We start from the raw sequence: 26,244 nt of genomic DNA, 5'->3' as shown, positions 1-26,244 counted from the left end.
TTGGAAAAGAGCCAGGAACTAATCTGACTGCGATCACCTCCCGGTGCTGTTCCCGGGCACAACCTTCTCCTCCAGGCAAGAAGTTATCCCACACGTGCTGTCCAGTCTTCCTGTGGACAGACCTGTATGTTCTTTCTGCCGAAGTCTGCCTTCTCATGATGTCTACTCACGGGTGTGGGGTAAACAGGCTGTCTATGGGGAGTTCATTTCCTCACCTGTAATTGACTGTATGGGGCTTCCCTGGCAGCTCAGTGGTAAAGAATCCGCCTGCCAAAGCAGGAGACCCGGGTTTGATCCCTGGGTCAGGAAGATCCCCTGGAGAAGGAAATGACAACCCACTCCAGGATTCTTCCCTGGGAAATCCCATAGATTGAGCAGCCTGGTGGGCTACAGTCCATGGGGTTGAAAACAATTGGACACAACTTAGCGACTAAAAAAACAACAACAAACTTTGATACATCACTGTTCCTGCTTTGAGATGCCCTATCTCTGCAAGATTTTGAAGTAAAGTTTCTAAAATTAACTAGTCATGTGCTCTGTTTTCAGTGGGTTTCCAGTGGTATTTTAACTACATAGTTACTAATATCAAAAGAACCTATCAGGAATTAAATTTAAATCTGTCCTGTAGAATTTTCCCTCTTTCAAGAAGAAAGTAAAATTTCCATGGTAACACCTTAAATTTGAGAGGGAGGCCTTGCCTTTTCCATCACACCAATCAGGTGGGTGGCGGACAGGCCCTTAAATGTGCTTGGTCTTAGGTAACGTCCACAGCTGGGAGTCAGTCCCACCGTGACCCCACAGCATACTTATCGACCACCGCTGCTGTCATCGCTGCCCGCAACCCTGAATCACAGAAGTGTCCTATTTGACACAGCCTCCCGTCTCCCATTACCGGTGAACAAACAGGATGCATTCAGCTGGGAGAAAAGCATGGCTGCAACCCCCTGGGGCAGAGGCGCGGCCGACTGACGGCACGACCACCATCTACGAGGGGCTGGACACCATGACCCCTGCTCTGCAGCCAGGAGCGAAAGAAGCTGAAGATAAACACGCGAACACTACTCCAGTTCTTTTTCTATTTTTATTTCTCAGTGTTGATTCAATTTCTTTCCTTCACTTTCCAAGGCTGCTCTCTACCTTTGTCCTCATCCTGTTTTCTCCTTGGTTCTTTTACTCATGGTTTTTGTCTCTGGACTAGCCGTCTCATTTCTCTACTGAACTCAAAAAATCATAACGTGGAAAAAAGAGAACTGATGGATTTTATGGGCAACACTAAACAGAAAATGTAGTGGCGGGGGGGCAAGGGGAGGGGATCACCTAAATTCATTCATCTCATGGTTCTCTTATTTGAAAAACTCAGTAGGTCATGACCCACAGTTCCTGAGAGACAGCTGACCTGTCAGGGGTCCTGCAGGTCAGACTTCCCGTCCGTGGCCACCATCACACGCCCCTTAACTGTCTCCCTTCTTTTTTTGGGAGAGAAGAAAGAAAGAAAAGAAAAATTAATTTTCTTTCTTTTTTGGAGCATAATTGCTTTATAATGTTGTGTTAGTCCCTGCTATACAATGAAGTGTATCAGCCACATGTAAACACATATGCTCGCTCTTGAGCTCCCCTCCCCCGGCCATCCCACACCTCTAGGTCATCTCAGCACCGAGTTGGGCTCCCTGGGTTATGTATCAGCTTCCCACTAGCTCTGTTTTACACGTGGTTGTGTATATGTGTCAGTGCTACCTGTTCCACCCTCCCTTGCCCCCCAGCCCCCCACAACCTTCTGCCTTCTCAACCAGCCCTTTCGGATTCTTTAGCAAGTTACACTGAAGGAAGAACAAAATGGGACTTACTTCAAATGGTGGCTCCTAATTACTCTGAAGAACCAACCCCTGTTAAGAATCTTGATTCTGAACCCTGAATTCCCCAAGGCAGCTTCTGCTGCATCAACTTACAGAGCAGCTGGCTTCAGCGAGGCTGTCGTCCGAGCCCAGGTGGGGGTCTTACCTGTTCCTGGGTCATCTTCTGCAGCTCATTCTCCCATGCTGCCTGGTCATCGTCCAGCTTATAGGCGGCTGGTGGAGTGAGTCCTCGGAGGATCAGGGGGTCTCGGTCGTGGCAGAGGGCGATCAGGTGTCTGATGTACAACTTGAGCTTGCTTCTGTTTTGGTCAAGTTCTAGGAGGGACTGGATGATCTGAGGCAAAAAAAAAAATGAGGAAAGTCAAGGTCAGTCTGAAACAAGAAGCTCCAGTCTCTTCGTGCCTCCGAAGGCAAAGAGACAGAGCGAGACTAGAGCTCTGGTACCCACTAACCGCGCTCTCTGCCCGCCCGCCTGCGTGTCTACAAAGCCACACCCACCCACCACCCCACCGGGAGCCACGTGGGGACACGGGCATGTACATCAGCGTGAGATGGGAGTCCATGTTCAGGTGGGGGTAAGCACAGGACTGGCTTGTTTTTGCAGAGATGACATTCCTGCTACAGAAACACTGCAGTCCCCTTACAGCTGCTCATGCACCTATTTACGGGCAGCTACAAAAACCCTAGCTACTCTTTGAGTTCCCAAAGCTGGGTTGGAAGGGAAAAAGGATGACAGTGACCAGACTTCCCCTGTCCCCTTGTCTTTTCCTTCCAACCCAGCTTTGAGAGCTCAAAGAATACCTAGACCACCCTCTGTTCCTTCCCCCCTCCTCAAGAGTCCTGCTCATACGCTGCACTCCATGTACAGTGGTCACGATCATCCATCAGGAAGCAACATTCATGGCTTTCCTATGAATGATCCCGTTATCTACCTGGTAATGCTCTGTTCCCACCACCTCCATCCCACAGCATTGCACTGGATTTAGGGCAGCCAAGAGCAGAGAAGAGATGTGTACGATCCTGTATGATATCTCTTATGTGCAATTTAAAAACAATACAAATGACACTGGGATGACCCAGAGGGTTGGGATGGGGAGGGAGGTGGGAGGGGGGTTCAGGATGGGGAACACATGTAAATCCATGGTTGATTCATGTCAATGTATGGCAAAAACCACTACAATATTATAAAGTAATTAGCCTCCAACTAATCAAAATAAATGGGAAAAAAAAAAGAACAACATACAAATGAACAGACACGCAAAGCAGAAACAAACTCAGGTTTGTTTCTGCCGGTGGGTTACTGATGAAGAACCTGCCTGCTAATGATGCGGCTTCGGTCCTGGGTCAGGATGATCCCCTGGAGGAGGAAATGGCAGCACACTCCAGTGTTCTTGCCTGGAGAATCCCATGAACAGGGGAGCCTGGCAGGCTACAGTCCATGGGGTCACACAGAGTCGGACATGACTTAGCAACTACACAACTACACACACATACACACACACACACACACACACACACACAAACACTGCAAGTGAAACGTGCTCATCTGAAAGCCTGACGCACACGCGTGTCCCTCCACCTCCTGGAACAAAGGACGCCTCTGTCCCTGGAGGGAGTGTAATCCTCTCGGCTACGGGAGGGGTGACGGGTGAACTCACGATGGGACCTGCCTTGTCCTGGCTGGAGCCCCCGCACTCGTCTCACAGAGGCATCGACCCTTCTTTTAGACAGTGACGGACGAATCCTCGCACAGCCCTGACACCTGAGCCCCTGCCGGGCAGGACCAGCTCCACGCTGGGTCGGTCTCTCTCCAGAGACGGGCCAGCGCTGCCTCGCATTCCCTTCACTCTAGGAACGACCATCCCCTCGGCTTCCTTGGAGAGCACATCGCACGACACACAACCTCATCGGACAGCTCTCGGGACAGCTTTGGCCAGGTCCCCGGTGCTGCATGAACCTGGGGGTGGAGGAGGAGCTGGGTGGGCCCCCTGTCTCCGATTCTAAACCACAGGCACAGCGTCTGCCTGACATCCAGCCCCTGTGGGGGCTGCCAACCCAGCAGATGCTGGCACATACCTGACGCTCCCTGGGCTCAGGGCAGAGTCTGTACCTGCTGGTGTCGCCGGGCTGGCATTTTTCACCAGTAGAACGCCCTGACAAGGAGCTCACTAATCTTCAAGTCAGGAGAAATGAGGTCTGGTATGCTGAATTCTGCCACCCCCCTCTCTCCAGAGGACTCCCCTGCTGCTTCCCTTATTTCCTTTTAAGAGTTTCTAAAATACAGTTTTATATATATTTTTTATTAAGAAATCAATGCAGATTTTACTCTGAAAAGTATGGGGGAAAACAGGAAAGAAATAATAAACAGTCTATAGGTTTTCCATCAAGAATGGCACTTGCAACATTTTGCTGATTTTCTTCCAAGTCTTTTTATAAACTTACATAAATCAACTTTTAACTGTATCATACTTCACATTTTGCTTAAGACCCTGTTTATCCATTTAATGTTACATTGTGAGTCCTATTCACGACATTACGTATTCCTGGAAAACATGATTTTTAATGGTTGCTTTATAAATATATCACATTTCCTGTTTCTAATGCTATTTCCGTGAAATAATTAAGACAGGCAAGAGCCTCAGCTTAGTGGCTAAAACAATCTCTAACTTACTAGACAGATCAGAGTGCAGACCCACGTGGCATATAATAGAGAAGCTGGAGCCTAGCTAGGAAAACCAGAGCAAGTGAATCAATTTAGCATTATTATTTTTGAAACACACTCACTCACACAACTGTCTGGGAACAAAGGTGATACACTCAGGGGCTGGAGGTGGGGGGAAGGCTCTGGGCTCTTAAGGGACCCCTCCAGGTCCGAGCCCTGTGTTGCCTGTGGTGTCAACACTGCCAACCGCAGAAGGAAGGGCTGTTTCAATAATGCAGGTCTGGAGAGTGGGGAAATCGGACAGCTTTTCACAAACAACGGTAATCTCTCAGAAAAGACTCGGGTTTTCTTTCTGGCCACAAATGTGTATATTCACACTGTAGAGAGCTCAGAAACTGAGTTTCAAATCAACATCTTTTTTTTTTTTTAAAGCAGCATCTTTAAAGGCAAGTTCCAGGCCGTACTTCTTTAAGTGCGTGCCCACCGAGCATGTCAACAAGCCAGCTGTCCGGTCGTCCCCTCCACACCCCTCATGCCGCCACGCACCGCGGCCGTGTTTCCAGCCTGGCCTCCTCCAGCCTCTTTCATGGACACACTGATTAAAAAAAAAAAATCACTCAGTGGATTTGTGCAACTTACTCCCATTTCGTGTGTGTGTGTGTGTGTGTGTCTGCATATAGTTGCCATCACATTTGGGCTACAAGGCAGAAAGAGCTGATACCCTGGGTAATTACTGTTTGAGCTGGAAAACTGACATTAAAAAAGCATGAAGACAATCTGATAAATGGTGGTAAGGGGAAGGTCAAATTTCTTATAGTAAAATGGAATCTGGAAACATGCTAGCTCACTGCTCTATGGCTGGGAATGAAAAAGTGGACTCTCAGGCCTCTGTTCTTAATCAGAGATGAACTTCACACTGACTTAAATATATTTCATGCTCAGGTGCTAACTGATAACAAAATACATAGTGTTCTGCACTCTGTAATTTTTCAAAGTCCAATTGAAAAGTTACAAAAATAACAGAATTTGAAAATTTTTTTCCAGGATAAAAATTCTTTCTATGCAATGGCCGAGACACCCTTTTTTTCTCATGTTAAAGGGAACTGCTTTTTAAAATCAAAACAAAAAACTAGAGCACTTACTCCATGAAAGCATATGAAACTGCCCAACCAGCATAGTCTCTGAACGTGTCCATTAAGGAAAGGCACTGTAGCCTCTCTGAGACACATTTAGCCATGTCCATCATGGGGAAAACGCCCTTATCTCTCCCCTCCCCCTCCAAGTCTAACTTGGGCTGACCACTCAGAAAAGAAACTGTATTTCCCACAAGGAAGAAATGTGACCGCCTAACCTCAGGAGGGAAGAGGGACACTTGCCAAGTAGGAAGAGCATGCTCATAGGACCCAGAAGTTAAGTCTTTGGTCCACACAAACTTCAGAGGATTGGTAAGAAGTCCCACCAAAAGCAAGGTGGTCAGGCCACATCACAGTTCTACAGCTGTGCAGAACTAGAGTTATTTTTTTTTTCTTTTGGCAAAAAGAAGTTTAAAAATGAACTTGTCGAGATAACCTCTGCTTCTATCAAACAGAATGCCAAAATGGTGCAACATTCTCCAAATCCTACATTTACCAAGTTGTTAAGGAAAATCATTTAAATTAAAAGAATGGATGAGAGCCTTTCAGTTGACGTCCTGAAAGCTTTGTTTCTTCTGGCAAGGATTTACTTGCTTATGAATCAGATCCTCAAAATGGCTTCAGAGGCCAGTGTGTGATGACATAAAGTGACCTCTGGAAGGGGTTTATCTTAACCTCCCCGCCACTTGAGTACGGTTGGATGGCCAGAGGTGTTTTAGAAGACAGGCAAGTTGCTCCTGTATTATGTGATACAGATTGTAATGGAAAACTCTACAGCATCCTGTTTCTGCAGCCCATTCGTCTAAGAGATGGGGACACACCCGCCTGCGCCAGGATGGGACATGTGATCAAGTCCATGGCCTGCTCTCCTCTCCCCACTGTTTCTGTATTAGACCTTCATAAGTACAGGGTGGCTGGTTGTGACACATTCTGGGAGCTCATTTTGAGAGCAGAGGTTTTATACCTTGTACTGAACATTATGTGGGACTTAATGCATTTTCTCTTGTGGTATTAATGTTTTACTGTTCAAAAGATGCCACTATTTTTTAAGTTAATTAAGATTTACTTATCATTTACTGTGTTCCTGGCAAAGTATGTTTGTACTGATGACTTCTCTGTCACTAAAAGATCCTCTTGTTCTTCCTTCTGTCTGCTGACATCCTGGAAGGCACATTCAGATGTACCTGAATTACTGCATAAACACCAGAGGCAGTTCTGATTCCTCACTGGGTCACCATCACACTGCTGTCCCCCAAGGTAGGCTCATCAAGAAAGTCCCAGAACAACCAACACACTGACTTCCCAGAAACATTATTCTCTTAATGATGCTCTTGTCCAGAGGCCCCAGCAGAAAGCTGAACTTTGAAAAATAAAAAAGGAGGCAAGCAAAAGAGAGCAGGTACATGAAAAGATGTTCAACATCACTAGTTATTAGATAAATGCAAATCAAAACCACAATGAGGTATCACCTCACATCAGGCAGAAAGGCCATCATCAAAAAATCCACAAGCAACAAATGCTGGAGAGGGTATGGAGAGCAGGGAATGCTTCTACACTGTTGGTGGGAATGTAAATTGGTACAGCCACTGTGGAGAACAGTATGGAAGTCCCTTAAAAAACTAAAAACAGAGATACCATATGACCTTGCAACCCCACCCACTCCTGGGCAAAAGTCCGGAGAAAAACATGATTTGAAAAGATATGTGGACCCCAATGTTCACCGCAGCACTATTTACAGTAGCCAAGACATGCGAGTAGCCTATATGTCCATTGACAGAGGGATGGATAAAGAAGATGTTGTATATATACACAACGGAATATTACTCAGCCATGAAAAAGAACGAAATAATGCCATCTGCAGCAACATGGGGGTTTCTAGTTAGAACCAGACATGGAAAAATGGACTGGTTCCAAACTGGGAAAGGAGCACGTCAAGGCTGTATACTGTCACCCTGCTTATTTAACTTATATGCAGAGTGAAAGTGAAAAGAAAGTGAAGTTGCTCAGTCGTGTCCGACTCTTTGTGACCCCACTGACTGTAGCCTACTAGGCTCCCCTGTCCATGGAATTTTCCAGGCAAGAGTACTGGAGTGGGTTGCCATTTCCTTCTCCAGGGGATCTTCCCAACCCAGGGATCTATCCTGGGTCTCCTGCATTGCAGGCAGACGCTTTACCATCTGAGCCACCAGGGACCTTGTGAAATGCCAGGCTGGATGAAGTACAAGCTGGAAACAGGTTTGCATAAGATTGCAGGGAGAAATATCAATAACCTCAGATACGCAGATGACGCTACCCTTATGGCAGAAAGTGAAGAGGAACTAAAGAGCCTCTTGATGAAAGTGAGGAGAGTGAAAAAGTTGGCTTAAAACTCAACATTCAAAAAACAAAGATCATGGCTTCTGGTCCCATCACTTCATGGCAAATAGGGGAACAATGGAAGCAGTGACTTTATTTTCTTAGGCTCCAAAATCACTGCAGATGGTGACTGTAACCATAAAATTAAAAGACACTTGCTCCTTGGAAGAAAAGCTATGACAAACCTAGACAGTATATCAAAAAGCAGAGACATCACTTTGCTGACAAAGGTCCATCTAGTTAAAGTAATGGTTTTTCCAGTAGTCATGTATGGATGTGAGAGTTGGACTATAAAGAAAGTGGAGTACTGAAGAATTGATGCTTTTGAACTGTGGTGCTGGAGAAGACTCTTGAGAGTCCCTTGGACTGCAAAGAGATCCAACCAGTCAATCCTAAAGGAAATCGGTCCTGAATATTTATTGGAAGGAGTGATGCTGAAGTTCTAATACTTTGGCAACCTGATGCAAAGAACTGAATTCATTAGAAAAGACCCTGATGCTAGGAAAGCTGAAGGTAGTAGGAGAAGGGGATGACAAAGGATGAGATGGTTGGATGGCATCACCAACTTGATGGACATGAGTATGAGCAAGCTCTGGGAACTGGTGATGGACAGGGAAGCCTGGCATGCTGCAGTCCATGGGCTCGAAGAATCGTACATGAATGAATGACTGAACTGGGGGACTTCCTTGGTGACTCAGATAGTAAAGAATATGCCTGCAACGAGGGAGACCTGGGTTTGATCTCTGGGTTGGGAAGATCCCCTGAAGGAGGGCATAGCAACCCACTCCAGTATTCTTGCCTGGAGAATCCCCATGGACAGAGGAGTCCGGTGGGCTACAGTCCATGGGGTTGCAAAGAGTCTGACATGACTGAGTGACTAGCACAGCACAGCACCAGAAACATAGAGGGTCCTAGAGAGTGTCATACTGAGTGAAGTAAGTCAGACAGAGAGGGAGAAATACTGTATGACATTCCTTTTAGGTGGAATCTAAAAATAACTGATACCAATGAATTTACATACAAAAGAAACAGAAAGAGACTCAGAGACTTAAGAGAACGAACTTATGATTACCAAGGTGAAGGGATAGTTAGGGACTTTGGAAAGGTCATGTACACACTTGGATAATTAAAATGGATCACCAACAAGGACCTAGCCAGACAGCACAGGGAACTCTGCTCAATGTTACGTGGCAGCCTGGATGGCAGGCGGGTTTGGGGGAGAACGGATACATGTCTGTATATGGCTGAGTCCCTTCGATATTCATTTGAAACTACCACAACATTGTTAATCGGCTATTCCCCATTACAAAATAAGAAGTTTTAAAAGTCTGGGGGTAAAAAAAGAGGCACAGGAACAAAATTTGGCGGCCTGGCCTCAAAGTCCTTTTTCGTGTCAAGAACTGAGCTTATCTTCTTGGTTATAATGTGCATCAGGACCAGGAAGATGAAGGATGGTACCAGGTCTCTTGACAAAGGTTTGGAGCAGGTGTTAACTTTCTCACTTAAATGCAGTTACTTTGTGAAACAATGCAGTTCTTTAAAGAAACAGAGTGAACAGAAATGACATTTTTGCTACATTAATTAGATACACTGCATATTAACTCACTTATTGACACATATTAACCCCGTATTATTGACACTAAAAAAATTATATATTTGACTTAACAAACATTTAGTGAGTGCCTCTATGCCGGGCCACACACAGCTTTTGCTGGCAGGAATATTAAGAATGACATGTGGTCCCGCATGCATGCATGCTAACTCACTTCAGTCATGTCAGACTCTATGTGATCCCATGGACTGTAGCCCACCAGGCTCCTCTGTCCATGTGATTCTCCAGGCAAGAACACTGGAGGGGATTGCCACACCCTCCTCCAGGGAGATGTGGTCCTATTTGGCATTAAAAAAAATCATGAGATAATGGAGCTAATGTGTTGAGTGTACATGAGAATTAAAATGTGTTAATTCAGGATTTATCTCTGTTTTAACTTTAGTTTTGAGGTTTCCTTCAGGCAAACCTTCAAACTGCCAAATAAACCTCTTTATCTTAATTTGAGGCTTGGTTTGACTTGTTCTTCACAGATAAGGTTATAAAATTCAACAACTTTTTTATTTTTAATGTTCTCTGAGATCCAACGTTTTATTTAGCCTTCCTATCTGCAGCACAAACAAGACACTCAGTGGATCCCCTGCATGTTTTTGGCGTGGTGGTCCTTAGTCATCTTTAATCCTAACAAACTGAAGACAATTGTGCATTCCAGAACAGCCTTTTGTCTTATGCATCTCCAAGAGAGACGCTGGGCAAACACAAGCCTCGTGGGGCTGCACCCTCACAATAACCAATAAAGCCAAACTAAGAAGGGTTCATGCTGTACACCCGCATGACCTTCATCAAAAACCAAACTTCACTATTAACAATGAAAACCAGGAACGTTTCATCAGCATTAGCCTGAGTTTGTGCCTAGCTAGAGGACTACAGTGATTGAAAACAAAAAAAATTTCTTTTGGGGGAAAAAGTCGATAAACTTCTAAAAATTTCATGAAAAGTTAAAAGGTAACCTAGAGTTAAATGCAAACAAGTTCAGAGCTCCAAGTCCTGACTCCCAACGTCATAACCATTTTTCATGTGGGTCTACTTCACTCCCCACACAAACTTTACAGAATGGGAAACTGTCTTGCTTTCCTCTTTCAAAACAAAAAGTCATGACAAATACAAAAGCCAGAATGACATTGAAAGTGTTAGTTGCTCAGTTGTGTCTGACTCTTTGCGACCCCTGCCAGGCTCCTCCGTCTATGGAATTTCCCAGGCAAGAATACTAGAGTGGGTAGCCATTCCCTTCTCCAGGAGATCTTTCCGACCCAGGGATCCAACCCAGGTCTCCTTCATAGAAGGCAGATTCTTTACCATCTGAGCCACCAAGGAAGCCAGGATGATGTTATTTCTACTATAAATATTCACTGTGGGTTTTGAGCATGAGTTGTCCATTCTCCTTGCTTGGCCCTGTAATAAACACTCCTCTTGCCTCACCACAAATTGGTGTTAGTAGATTGGCTTTGCTGCATGCGGGTGAGCAGACCCAAGTTTGGTTTGGTGACATGTGGTCACTGATATGAATAAATGTTAATCAGAAAACTTACTATATACAAAAATACCTGGTTCTAGGAGTAAAAACTCTCTCCAAAGGTTTCATATTTAAAGGGTTTCATGGCTTGTTAAAGTGTAAGTGTGTTTAGGAAAACTGGAAAAGGTTATAGGTTTGAAACATGAAAAAAAGAAACAAAAACAAAAACCAGTGGGAATCGTATACAAACGAAAATGTAATCATTTCTTCTCAGTTTTACAGCTCAGAAATCTGTTGTCAATTTTCCTTTAAGCGCACATTACCACTCCAGCAGAACAAAACAGAACCTCCTCTATTTCCTGATCCAGATTTTCTGTACTCAGAGTCGTATGGAGATGGGGAGTGGGGTTCAGAATAAGATGAATCTTGGAATCTGAACCACAGGACTGCTAACTGCATTGTGCCGATTTATTCCTTATTCAGTTAAAACCATCGTATCTGATTCAGATCCAGAAATTCCACTTTAACAGAGCGCAGTGTGAGGGAAGGAGGCTCCGGCTGAGCCTACTTCCCCGCGGCGAAGAGGGCAGGTTTTCTAAGTTCTTGCTTCAGTACTTGGAAACTTGCAAAATACATGAAAATGAGGTGACTCGCCAACAAGAGGGCAGACAGTACATCCAGATGAAGACGGGGCAGATTAAAGGGCAGCAAGTGGACAGAACACTGCTGGAGGCAGAGAAGCCGGACAAGCTAACCCCTGGAGGCAACACCAGGGGACGCACGGCGGGCACCCTAAAGGGGTGCTCAGACGGGACACAAGAGTCAAGGGAGCACCCACTCTGTGAGACAGAGCTGCTAGGAGCAGGTATGCGTTCCAAGATTCCTCTTCCCTGCTCTTTAAATAAAGATGGGAAAGAAACATCTTCAATTTAGTTCTTGGCTTGAGGCTTGCGTCTTCACAATAAATTATTTATTGCATTCTAGTAAACAATGTAGGGGTTAAATACTTGTGTGTGTGTGTGTGTGTGTACACGCACATCAATATATATATACTTTCCCACAGCCAAGTTCCAGGGCTGTATACTAACGAATGTCAAATTATGGGGAAAATGTCTGGGCACGGGAGAGAAAATGAAGAAAAAGAGGGAGAAGCTCACACTTTTTGAGCGGGCGGGCCAGCTGAAGGTGGATACTGAATTTCACAGGAAAAACCAGGTAGGCAGCTGGCCACAAGCAAGAACAGCGGCCTCAGCTCCTTGCGAGTCTGTGCACACACCATGTGCCACATCAGCTCCCACCCCGCCGGTCCTCTGGTGCCTGAAGTCCAGCTCCTGCTGGACTGCTGCTGCGGTCAATCACTTCTTGGCTTATCACATGTTTACAAGACAGAAAGATGGATCTGAGAAGACAGCAACATGCTTGTTGCTTGCTGGGTGGAACCCAGTGCCAACCTCATCAGGACACTTTGTTTTCTTCTCTAACCTTTGGGAGTGAAGGGAAGGCATGAAAGGCTGACCTAGCTAGGATCTCAATGAGTCACCAGAGAGGAGCCTCTAGGTTACTGGGAACCCAGCCACTCCGTCTGCCTCACGGTCCACGGGAAGACAGAGGAGGAAAGAGGCAAGCGCGGTTATCTAGTGACTAGGAGATGTAATGGCTGATCTGTCAAGGGCTCCCAAGTGGAGGCCAGCCTCTGGAGGAGACTCTTCTGTGACGGGCAGTTATTTAGAGGTTGTGTGTGTGTGTGTGTGTGTGTGTATGTGTGTGTGTGTTTGTGTACATGCGGAGGAGCCGGAGGAGACACAAGCGATTTCACCACCAGTCCCAAGTGACGGCAGCACCAGTGTTGACGCCAGTGTCTCCAGCTGAAAGCTCCTGACCACCCCGGCCCCCGAGGGTCACTGTGCCCTCTGGCGCCTCATCAGACAGGAAGCTGGACTGGGAGGGTACAGAAGGGAGGGGGGGTTCCTATAGCCTGCATCCCTGTGTACACATAAGAGACGAGTACCCGTGGTGTCAGAAACGAGCTACATACAGGCATTGAGTCTCCTGATGCTGAAGTTGGAGACAGCCAGGGCATGTCCTGTGACAGGTCAGAAGCATCTGTGACTCGGCGTGTGTAAGGACACACCTGTACACAACCTGTAGGGGCAATGGGGGGCCAGGGGGCAAGATGGGGAGAAAGACCTGTGCACAATGGCCCTGAGCCCATATTTAAGCTCAAGGACAGCTCAGGACCTGCTTGACTGAGAGGCAGGAAATGCTCCAGGACATCACCCACTTCAGGGACAGAGAACAGCATGGGGGTGGGGGGCAGGAGCATCAGGGTTGGGCCTCCACCCCTCCAGGTTGAACCAGTACCCCGCCTCCACCCTCTGCTCTGCCTGTGTCCTCGTCCCCTCCCCCAGCATGAAGAATCTCCTCTCCGTCCACACACACCGGAAGTGTCATGAATCTGAGAACCCAAGCAGGATCTTGGCTGCTCTGAGTGGTCCTGCCTGGATTTAGGTCTGCCACAGTCAATCAGGAAATCATCCTGAAAAAGCAAATGCTTTCTGAAAATTTTATACACCATGAACAAATCCCATGGATTAACGATTTCCAGACATCACCCCCTTCACCTTGGGAGTCATCCAGGCTTTGGGTGGAAGAAAAAGATTTGGGAAAAACAAAAATTAGGAAGACTGCTTTCCGTTATGTTTTTCCCTACCCAGTTTTTCTATTTGAGAATTAAACCTCCCGCACAGTCACTGAATTAATCTCTCCTCCCCCTATTCTCTGTTAAAATTCTTTGGCATGATACAAACTCTGACAGACATCACCATTTCAATTACTAGTTGCTGAGGTTTAAGCAAAGCTTTATTATCTGAGGATACACAAGTGACTATGACAAAAGAGGCTCAGCAAAGAAACCTGCAAGTTGTGACTGATATTTTACAGGGTAACAGCCAGGGTTACTTTTATTTTCTTGGGCTCCAAAATCACTGATACGGTAACTGCAGATATGCAATTAAAAGACACTTGCTCCTTGGAAGAAAAGCAATGACAAATAGATATCATATTAAAAAGCAGAGATATCACTTTCCGACAAAGGTCCGTCTAGTCAAAGCTATGTTTTTTTCCAGTAGTCATGAATGTATGTGAGAGCTGGACCATAAAGAAGGCTGAGCACTGAAGAATTGATGCTTCTGAACTATGGTGTTGAAGAAGACTCTTGAGAGTCCTTTGGAATACAAGGAGATCAAACTAGTCAATCCTGAAGGAAATCAGGATTTCCTTCCTGAATATTCATTGGAAGTACTGATGCTGAAGCTGAAGCTCCAATACTTTGGCCACCTGAAGCAAAGAGCTGACCATTGGAGAAGACCCTAATGCTGGGAAGGACTGAGGGCAAGAGAAGAAGGGGACAACAGAGGATGAGATGATTGGATGGCATCACCGACTCAACAGACATGAGTTTGAGCAAACTCTGGGATGTAGTAAAGGACAGGGAAGCCTGGCATGCTGCAGTCCATGGGGTTGCAAAGAGTCGGATACGACTTAGTGACTGAATAACAACGATATTAACCTTCACTATTTACATGTTGTCTGTGGTGGGTTCCCTACTTCATGAGCAGAGCTGGCTATATCTGACAAAGAGTACAGATCACAAAGGATAAAACATTTACCCTCTGTACCTTTACAAAAAGGTCTGCCAATCCCTAAAGCAGACCTATTCCAGATAACGGGTGAATATAATATCAGAGAGGAAATGCTTACAATCTTCTCAAATTATTTAAGAAGTAAATAATTACAGTTAAAATTTCAATTCATAATGAATATCACTGCTATCAATAGTAATATCAGGGGCTCCTCAGGGGGCACAGTGGTAAAGAATCTGCCTGCCAATGCAGGAGACGCAAGAGATGTGGGTTTGATCCCTGGGTCGGGAAGATCCCCTGGAGAAGGGAATGGCAACCCACTCCAGTATTCTTGCCTGGAGAATTCCATGGACAGAGGAGCCTGACGGGCTAGAGTCCAAGGGGGTCACAAAAGAGTCGGACACGACTGAGCACAAGAACAACAGCAGTTTTGTTGGTTGGTTGGTTGTTTTAAAGAAACATACAATTTGCTTCCTATCTCCCAATGCCAATAAATTTCTGTAGCTTCTTCCTTTTCAAAAAATAGTAATATCAACACAAAATAAAACACTGGCTGAATAGAGAACTGGACGTGGCAATGGGTATAAGCAGAAAATTCAGAGGGCTGGTGTGTCTCTGGCTTGCTCCCCTCCCGCCCACTGTCTACCAGTTGCCACAGCACACGAAGGCCACGGTGATTCACCCCCGGAGGGCAGCCCCAGGCTCGTGGCTTGTCACCCGCCCCGACAACTGTGGAGGCCGACGGTGAGTCCACTTATTCTTTGACATTCCTGCCTTCAGAAAGTAAAGCCTGAGATGCTCTGCCCTACTCCACGACAGAAGGTCTCGGTGACTCGCCCTGAAGGAACAGGATGCAGTAGAGGTGGGCGTGTGTGACTTCCGACTGCAGGTCCTAAGAGTCATGGTGGCTCCTTGCTGCCTTCTTTTCATTGCTCGCTTTGGGCCCACATGGAGAGGAACTGAAGGTACCCGCCAGCGGCTGGCATGGACCGTGAGTGAATGTGCACCCACGTGGGCTCTGGCTCCATCGAGCTTTAAACTACAGACCCAGCTGACAACCTGCCTGCAGACCCAGAGACGCTCAGGCAAGAGCTACCAAGCCAAGCTGCTCCCAAACTCATGACCCAAAGAAAACACCGAGATAACAGAGGTGTATTGTTTTTTAATGCTGCCAGGTTCTGGGGCAATGCATTATGCAGAAATAGAGAATTAATCCAGTAAGATGGATGAACCTAGAGCCTATTATACAGAGTGAAGTGAACTAATTCATTAAAAGAAAAATAGAGATACCCCCTCTGCAGCACCCACAGGGAACCACCGAGAGGTCCCCAGATTCACATGATGACTGCTTGGCACACACCTGCCATGCTTAGCCGCTCAGTTGTGTCCGACTCGGCCACCCCATGGCCTGTAGCCCGCCACTACCTGCCCCTTCCTCTGTGACCCTCGAGTCTCTGGTGCAGACCTGGGTTTTTCTACTGCACCTCGGATAATCATTTTTTCTGTTGGAGAAAATCTGTTGTTCAGTATTTGTTTCATAGTCCTGAGACGTGTATTTCAACCCACCTACCTAGTGCAGTATAGGTACACGGGAAGACTCCCAGTAAAGAGTTCTGAGCTAATTTTCTCATTTCAGTCCATTTTAAACCAAACGATAAAAACCTCAGACCACACTTAAGGACTTGTTCTGTGTACCTTTGGACCCAGGAGTCAGTTGCAGGAGAGTGGATGGAGAATGTGTATTTTAATTTGTAAAAACGTGATGTCAGGGATAAACAGCCTGGTTCAATTCTGGAGGATGTCACAGTGTGAACACTAGATTTTAAATAGTGACCCACCAACAAATGACTATGAGATATAAACATTTAAGAGGTTTTCGTTTAATACCCAAGATGCCTTAAGAAAAAGCTGCGTAACTTACAGTCACATGAAAAGGAACCCAGACAGTGTCAGAGTTTTCTGGGCTTGCCAAATCCCTCCTCAGGCAGAAAGTCTGTGATTCTAGTCTTGAAACTGAGGAACAGAGGGAGGTACATGGTCCGTGCTATCTTTCAATGAGAAGACATGAAGTCTCACTAACAAGTGGTTTGCCTTAAAACCTGAATTTTCACCAAAAAGAACCAGCCATCTGTTTTGAATATTTTAAAGACTAAGCCTCTATTTGAGCTGTGCTTTGATCTCCTAGGATAATAGGAAGACAGTGATACAGTCCAGCTACACCTCAATCAAGTGTGTGCATTTAATTCATCCCAGAAACGCCGACCGCCAGGCCCAGCTGCAAGCTTCAACCTCGTCATCGCAGGACCAGGAGGAAGGACAGAGACATCAAGAGGGAATGGCTTTTTTGTTTTGGTTGATGATGCATTTTTGGGTTCAAGAAAACAGTCCTTTAACCCAAAACAGACAGTAATCCTAAAGAGAGAGAGAAATGTACAGAAAATAACAAATTAGGGAGAAGCTGAGGACAAGTTAATGAAAGAAATACTGCAGAACCCTAGTGTAACACGACTGTTGTTTAATAGCTCAGATAAGATGCGAGTCAGATCACATCCTCCAAAACATAACTCTATAAAATAAAAACATGATGTAATAGGCAAGCATGAGGGCTGTCTCCTGGAACTGGTATTAAAAGGGGTCTTGTCACATGTTAGATGAGGGGTAGGTGATAAATTTGACAGTGTATCCTAGAAGGTGGGCTAGGAACTGACTGGGACCCCCACACATGAACTGTGTCAGATCACAGGATGACCTGTCAGGGTACAGAACTGTTGTTCAGTTGTTAAGTCATGTCCGCCTCTGCGACCCTGTGGACTGCAGCCCGCTAGGTTTCCCTGTCGATCACCATCTCCCACAGTTTACTTAAACTCATGTCCACTGAGTCAGTGATACCATCCACCTCATCCTCTGTTGCCCCCTTCTCCTCCAGCCCTCAATCTTTCCCAGCATCAGAGCTTTTCAGGGTACAGAATACATTAAAAGTTTAAAAATACCTACTACACATGCATGAAACTTCCAATACATGCAACTTTTCTTTAGGGCAAAAGCTCCCCTGTTTTTTCTTTCATAAACTATTTATTAAAACAAAACAAAACAAAACAAAAAAACTATTTATTGAGCTCCGAAGGGTCTGCCCAGAGGACTGTGAAAAACAATTAGGATGTGAAGGATTTTATTTTGCATGAAGCACAAGAATATTCTTATTATCCAGGGAGAATGTCTGAGTTACAAATAAGGCCACAAACAGGAAGAAGAGGGTATGTCCTCATTAGTCAAATGCTCCTAATTGCTAAGGAACCATGTTCCAGAGATGTTTAAAACACTGCAATTTTCAGTTTAAGAAATAAATCAAGTAAGTCTCAGGACAACGTCACCTTAAATCATTCAGCAGAAACTATAAAAATGTAGGGGGGATCCTGTGGAACACTGTATAGTATGTCTTAAAACTACACTGAAAGGTCTCTCCCCAGAGTAGTTACAACTTGATCACGTGGCCTGAGAGGCCCCTGCCTCACTGAGCTCACGTGATCACCAAGTCTCTCAAGAATTACTCAGAGCCTCTGTGTCGGGGCAGCCTGTAAACCATCCTCAGGTGAGAAAACTTTAGCAGGAAAAGGCGCCTGCCACCGTGGTTGCTTCTTAGAAGGCGATGGGGTCTGACTTAAGGTCTGCGGCTGACCTCCCGCAGGGACACCTGGTGGAGGAAGGGTCTGCGCTGCTGCTCAGGCAAGACAGGTGACGTCATCAACAATTCAGAGATTCCGAAAAGAAGTTTCTCTTGCTGCAGGAAAAATGAATTACTAGGACTGTGCGTGACTTGTGCAATGAGAGGAATGCTACTGTATTAGCAGAAATCTATGAAGGAAACAGTAGCATCAGAGGATCCTGTGAATCCTAGAGGGTTTTAAGCACTATCACTACCAACATCTCACAGCCCTTGACTGAGGACTTCCAGGGTGCCGGGCCAAGGGCTAAGTGCACTGAGCACGTTTGTACTTGTAACCCCACCAGGACCTTCGCTGTAGGTTTCATCGCTGCCACTTAGCAGATGGGAACCTGATGTTTGGAGGAGAGGTGAAGTGACTTGAGGGAAATTCCACAGCTACTGAGCTCAAATTAGTTTGAGAGGCAAAGCATGTTATTTAATACCAAACTAAACAGCCATAAAATAATATACCTGCCATACAAGGGACACAAAAGAAAACATGTTTTGTCAGTTTCACAGGTGGGATATAACAGAGAAACTACAAAAGGCAGGATAAATAAAATCAGAAATGAAGAAAGAGGGACTTCCCCGTTGGTCCAGTGGTTCAGACTCTGTGCTCCCAAAGGCCTGGGTTGGATCCCTGGGTCAGGGAACTAGATCCTAAATGCTGCAATGACGAGGTCACATGCTGCTACTAAAGATCCTGTATGCCACAATGAAGACGGAGGAGCTTGAATGCTGCACTTAAGACCTGGCTAAGCTAAATACATAAATAAATATTTTTTAAAAAAAGAAATGAGAAAAGCGACGTTATAACTGATACTAAATGCAAACAATTATGAGGCTACTATGAACAGTTATATTTCAACAAACTGGACAACCTAGAAACACATTAATTCCTAGAAACATACAACCTACCACATCTGTATCACAAAGAAATAGAAAATGTGAACAGACCAACGACAAGTAAGGGAAATGAATCAGTAATTAAAAACCTCTCAAGAAATAAAAAGCTGAGGACTAGCTTGTTTCACTAGTGAATTCTATGAAACATTTAAAGAAAAATTCACACCAATCCTTTGAAAAGTTTTCCCAAAAAATACAAGACCAGAGAACTGTTCAACATTCATTTTATAATCTGGCATCACCTGATACCTAAACCAGAAAAAGATGTTGTAAGAAAAGAAAATGACATGCCAATATCTCTGCTGAACACAGATGGAAAAGTTCTCAACAAAATGTTAGCAAACTAAATTCAACAACACATTAAAAGGACCATTTGCCATGATCAAGTGGGGTTTATTCTAGGGATGCAAGGATGGTTTAACACCTGCATTGATGGTTGAAATCAGTCTGTGTGAAACACCAAGTGAACAAAATGAAGGAAAAAAGCTATATAATCATCTCAATAGTGCAGAAGAAACATTTGACAGAATAACATCCCCTTACTAAAAAACAAAACAAAACAAAACAAAACAAAACAAAAAAACTCTCAATAAAGCAGAGAGGGAAATGGAAAGATAGTCTGCTCTCATGGATTTAATGAACTAATATTGTTAAAATGTTCCTACTACCTAAAGCAATGTACAGATTCAATGCAGTCCCTACCAAAATTCCAGTGGTATTTTTCACAGAAACAGAGCAGAGAATTCTAAAATTTGTATGAAACTGCACTGAGGCCTTTTAAGACCTCAAACGTGGTGGGGTCTGTAAACGTGTGAAAATGTGGTATACATGCAGCTGACCCTTTAACAATGCAGGGGTTGGGGCACTGACCTTCTGCATGGTCAAAAATCCATGTTTAACCCAACAGTCGGCCTTTCATACCTGCGGAGCCTGTGTGTCCCTCATTCCGTACCTGTAGATTCAGCCAATGGTGACGATGCAGTACTGTAGTACTTACGATTGTAAAAATTCCATGCATAGGTGGACCTGTGCAGTTCAAACCTGTGCTGTTCAAGGGCCAACTGCACACACACACACACACACACACACACACACATACACTCGGCTATAAAAAAGAAGAAAATTCTGCCATTTGTGACCACACGAATAGACCTTGAGGCCATTATGCTTAGTGAAGTGACTCAGAGAAAGATAAGCACTGCACAATCACACTTACATATGAAATCTAAAAAAAAAAAAAACGCCAAACTCATAGATGTAGGGAACAGATTTGGTGGTTGCCTGTGGTAGGTTTTGGGGGTGGGCGAAACAGTCAAAAGGGGGTCAAAAAGTGTAAACTTACAGTTTAAGATGATAAACATGTCCTGGGGATATAAAGCATGGTGTGTACGGTTAGTAATATTCCACTGTAATATTTACATGCATGCTCAGTTGTGTCCGACTCTTTGCAAGCCCATGGACTGTAGCCCACCAAGCTCCTTTGTCCATGGGGATTCTCCAGGTAGGAATACTGGAGTGGATTCTTCCTCTAGGGGATGCCTTCCTCCAGGGGATCTTCCTGACCTAGGGAATCAAATCTGCGCCTCTTATGTCTCCTGCACTGGCAGGCGGGTTCTTTACCACTAGCGCCACCTGGGAAGCCCCACTTGCTAGGAGTTAGAGTCTCCTGTGGGAGGAGACGGGGAGGATGGAGGCTCCGGACCTGTGGGCCCTATTTCCTCTGACACCATCAGGTCTTCTTCTATGGCTGGATAAAGGGTCAGCAATCCAAACCCAGCCTCCTTCCTGCATATGGGGAGTGGTGCCCTGCTCGGGCGGGATGGAAGCCCGTGTTCTCCCAGGACAGACAAGGCGGCTTTGCTCTAGGTGAGGGGCCTGGTGATCTCCGCCCTACTCCGGCACAGCCCCCGAGGCGCCACGGTGACAATCCCGCCCCTCTCGGGGCGCAGTGAACTAGCGCGCTGACTCGCTCAGCCTCAGCTCTGGTTGGCATGCAGCATTCCAGCCCCAAGAGCTTCCTGCCTGGCAGCGTGTTTCAGCTTCTTCCACAGCCTCAGGGTGAAGCCATGTGGAAGGTTTCCCATCTTCACAATGCACGCTCCTTGCCACGACTTACCTCATGGTTCTCCTCGGCTGTGTCTGCCACGAGAGCTCTACACCACCCATGTGATTTTAAGGGGGGGGTAACATCGAGACACAGACTTCTCAGGGAGAACTGACCTCAGCAGAGCGAGATGGCCAATAAGCATGGGCAGTGAATCCAGGGGGTGCAAGGCCATCAGGATGTGTGAACTTATTCATCATCATTATTATTTTTTCTAAGCAAAGGATTTCCTCAGTCAAACCTCCAGGGCATCGGATCAAAGAGAGAGGCTGACACAGCTGGACCGCATTTTCTAGCCAACTGGCCGGTACAGCAGAATCTAGACAGCGTCCTGGCAACTGCCTGACACGGCAGCAATCCACAGAGGAGGGGAGAGGAGCTCTGGAGACTGACTCTTTATTCAAAAAGTCTTGTATCGCTTCTTCACTTCTCTTTCTGCTTACGACAGTTTGGGAGCAATGTCCAAGCCCCAGGGGACTGTCCCGGGTGGGCACTGTGGAAGAAGCACTGACCCTGAGAATCCAGAGCATTCTTCTATACACAGAAACTGCAGCTTTTAGTCCATAGTGCAGGTTCGTTTTTTTTTTTTTTAAGACTATACAGTATTAATTATCATAAAAAGTACATCCCAAACCTACTGGCAGAGCATCTGATTGATTTCTTCTATCTGATGTGAGTCACTATAAACTTTACCAGGACACTGTAAAATCACACCAGAGTGGGGAGATTATAAACAAAACAACAGGGGAAATTTAGCTACACGCCCTGGAAGTTCTTCCAAAATGTACAAAAAGAAATGACAAAAGTGACTATTAACATACAACGAGGAAAAAGAAAAAAAGCCACAGAACCCAAACCCCGCTACGTCACAAGCGAGCGATACACACGGGAACCAGGTGAGATGAGAAAGCAGAGAGCAATCCAAGGATTCAGTGAATTACTGAGAAACAGGACGTGAAATGATTGTGTGGAAGGAAGAAAAAAAAAAAAGTGAAGGCAAACAGAACACATTTCTGTAGTTCAGGAAAGCTGTTCTCACCGTTCTGAACAAAATGGCTGCACTAAGAGCACGTGGGGTCTACGCCCAGATGCCCTCCTCCTCGTCCTACGGGGAGGACGCAGGGCCCAGAGCAGCGTGGGGACGAAAAAGAGCTGGTTAGTACTCAAGACAGAGACACAGGCACGATGCAGCCGCAGAGAACGGTCTCTCGGCTCCCGACCCCCCCCCACCAAGCGCTGACTTGCCCTCACTTTGTCCCCGCACTTCCAACCTCCCCACTTCCTTGACACACACTCTTGTCTATTGGGCAAAACGACCAAGCTGGAGGCTTTTCTTTATTCTTCCTCAACCCTTCCCCATTCCTGTTTGCCTCCCGCTCCTCCCAGGCATCCAATCCTGGTATTTATTAGCAAAACCTGTTTCAAGGGACAGCTGTGATCCTCACCCTACGTGTGTGCTCAGTTGCTCAGTCATGTCTGACTCTGTGCGACCCCATGGACTCTAGCCTGCCAGGCTCCTCTATCCATGGGGTTTCCCAGGCAAGAATATTGGAGTGGGTTGCCATGCCCTCCTCCAGGGGATATTCCTAACCCAGGGATCAAACCCAAATCTCCTGCATTGCAGGCGGGTTCTTTACCACTGAGCCACCGGGGAAGCCCTCTAAAATCCTCATCCTACATAAATTGGCATAAACTCAGTTCCAGGTATCAAGAAACAGTCAGAGAAAAGCAAATGGCTTCTTGGCAAGGACAGATTGCTGCCATTGGGCAGACAGTTCTCTGCTTTGCCTACATTAAAGATTGCACTTTTTCCCTCTAAAGTGTAAGCCGCCTCTACGGGCTTAGTGAATGTCATCATACAATGATTATAACCTTCTAAACCTTAGGAAAAAAACCACATTTTTGATATTATTGTGCTTTCATGTGCAATGTTTCTTCTTTGTCTCCTAAGTCGGAGCTATGCTATCATCTAGAGGAGGGGCTTAGTGGGGGAGTTCCTCTGGACTCTTCGATCATATGGATGTAATTACTTAACTATTATTTTTCTCCCTCAGCTGTATATGTTAAGATTGAGTGTGATGGAGATGTTGAAATCTGATTTTTGGCAATGGGATATGAGGTAATCTGTTCACTACTCTCTCCCATCCATCATACTCAAGATCTTGGGAGAGTTCCCTTCTTCCAGAAGAACTGACGCTGGATATGGCTCCCTTCAGGCTGACTCAGTGCCTCCTTTGCACTCATGAGGAGCTGAAGGCAACAGTTTAAGAAGGACATAGATGGAGAGGTCCACCAAGGAGCCAGGAACGAAGAAACTAAGTCTCAACCTTCCCGTTTAACAGGTGATGAGCAGAGATTTTCAAATCTGCAGTTAAATATTGATTACTGCTACATTGAGTTGTGTGTGCCTCACTGAGCTTACATGGAAAGTTTTCTTTTTCTACTGAAGCAGGACACACATAAATTAGTGAGTTTCTCTGAGAAGATTAATTTTTTTTCTCATCTCAATTTAAGGATTCTTTAGTGTTCCTTTCAAACCTGTTGGGTAACTCCTCTGAAAATACTCAGCATCAGGCATCACCTACCTATACAGAAATGGACTCCGTATTTAGAAAAAAAAAGTTTTCAGAAACTTGATTATTTTTATTTTTCTAACTTGTACCCCAGAGTCTGTAACACGCTACTACAAAATACATCAAAACAAAAGCACGCTGGTCTTTTAGAAGACAACTGAAAGCAGCCTTACCTGGTCTGGGGAGGGTTTGTGATTGGTTTGACCGGAATGGGAGGATCTGAAGTGGTCGTCCTCGTAATTGTCGGCCATTAACTTCATTCGATTTTGTGTCTAGGAGGAAAATGATCCACAAGGTCAAGCTCAGGCAAAATCTCTAGGACACACTGTACAGTAACAAGCACCTTAAAAATGTACCGAGAAAGCGTCTAACGAATCCTGTCTGAAATGAGTTAAACATGGGATTTCTGAGGATACCGGGTGGTGGTGGGGGGAAGCTCAGGCACTGCCTCACACTGAACTGTGCCCCCTCAAAACCCATGTGAGGTTGTAAGCCTCACCCGCCTCCACGCGTATGGACGTAGTCTTCGGGAGGTGATTAGGGTGAAGTGAGGTCGTCAGGGTGGGGCCCTGATCTGATGGGACTGTGGCCTTCTATGAAGGGGGAAGGACACAGCGGGGAGGGGGCTTCTGAGAGCCAGGAGGAGGGCTCTCATGGGAACTGGGTCGGCTGGCACCTTGACCTTGGATTTCCCAGCCTCCAGATGGGTAAGAAAACAAATTTCTGCTGTTGAAGTGACTCAGTGTGGTATTCAGTTACAGCAGCCCAAGCAGGCTACGACAGGTGCCTGAACTGGCACGGGAATTCTGGACGGAAGACTAATTTCCTTAAATTAAGCACTTTATGCAGTGCCGGTTTTTATTTTTTAAAATAAAGAGTGGATGACACCACACTTGGGAGAGAATGCTGTGACCCTATTTTTTCACTTCGTGCTGGGCAGGACCCATCTTGCCAGGTTACTGTGAGAGTTACTCATCCTTTTTAACAACTACTCCATTTGGGGGAGATGTTATTTAACACACAGACCATAAATACCGGAGGAAAAGTTATCCTTATCTGTAAATGAAACGATTATATACTGAGAAAAATCCAGAGAATCATCTGAAAAATGATTACAACTTACGACAGAGTTCAGTAAGGTGATCGGACAGAAGTGTCATATTAAAACTCAATGACATCACCATTTTCTTCATACCATCAATAAACATTTCAGACTTTGGAAATGAGTTGAAGATTCTGAAATCCTTTGCTTCAGTCCTAAGACTGGAAGAGGATTATTCTCTCATGGCCTCTCTCCAAGTTCACCAGAATGGAGGAGCAGATTGGATTCTGTGTGGTTGGTTAACTTAAGCCCTAAGTGAATGTATGTGTGTGTACACACACACACACACACACACATCTATAAAACATTTTAGAGAATTTACTTTGCAGAGCAAGCAATTTAGAAAATCTACAGAACCCTGTGCATATGAGCAAACAGCAATATTGTCAAAAATCTGAGGTTCTGAAAGCATTAAAAATACATTTGCTAATGTTATATGATTCAAAAATGTTCATTGTAGATAATTTAAAACATACAGAGAAAAAAAATTACCCCAAGTCCCTCTAACCAGTGATAATCATTGTTAATATCTACATGAATCTGTTCAGTCTCTTTCCTATGAACAAAAATAGCAGCATGTTCTGATTTATTCTTTGCTTTTGCTATAATGCAGTATTTTAAAATTGTGATTATCGTGCAGAATATTTTGACATTTGATAGGACATGGCCTTCTTCACCAATTCTGCTTTGTCAAAATCTGATTGGGTATCTTTAAAACATTTTACTTTCTTGGTAAATGTAAGACATTTTGTCTAGTTCCATAAAAAAGCTTGCAGAGATTTTTCTTTGGTATTTTTTTCACATAATGATGCCTAAGCAGAGGCTTTAGAGCCAAACTGCCCAGGCCTGGATTCTAGTTTTGCCTTTAACCAGCCAGCTCAGCTGGGGCAAGCTGCTCATGTTCTCTGAGCCTCAGTTTCCTCTCCTTTAAAATGTGCATAGCAATACCTTCTCCCCATAAGACTGCTGTGAGGTTTAACCAACTGAGTTACTAACATAAGCTCTTACAAAGGCACCTGGCACAAAATCAATACCCAACTAATTTTAGCTATTCCATTATTATGAACATTCCATGTCATTAAATATTATTCTAAAAATCTACTCTTGAGAGTCCCTTGGACTGTAAGGAGATCAAACCAGTCAATCCTAA

At 45.1% G+C, this 26,244-nt stretch overlaps 1 protein-coding gene across 5 annotated transcripts in view; it reads right to left on the bottom strand.

The window, feature by feature from the left end:
- Nucleotides 1-26,244, bottom strand: part of ERC1 (ELKS/RAB6-interacting/CAST family member 1) — a 274,453-nt gene that overhangs the window by 19,564 nt on the left and 228,645 nt on the right. For all 5 annotated transcript variants that reach the window (XM_065943059.1, XM_065943083.1, XM_065943090.1 and 2 more), the window contains 2 exons: nt 24,166-24,264; nt 1,999-2,187 (listed from right to left, as the gene is read on the bottom strand). In XM_065943059.1, the coding sequence (XP_065799131.1) occupies nt 1,999-2,187; nt 24,166-24,264 (288 nt within the window). The remainder of the gene's footprint in view (nt 1-1,998; nt 2,188-24,165; nt 24,265-26,244) is intronic.

This window comes from Muntiacus reevesi, chromosome 1 (assembly GCF_963930625.1).
Source record: "Muntiacus reevesi chromosome 1, mMunRee1.1, whole genome shotgun sequence".
In the NCBI taxonomy this organism is placed as follows: Eukaryota; Metazoa; Chordata; class Mammalia; order Artiodactyla; family Cervidae; genus Muntiacus; species Muntiacus reevesi.
Note: the sequence above shows the minus strand (reverse complement) of the source record. Positions and strands in the feature narration are given on the sequence as shown.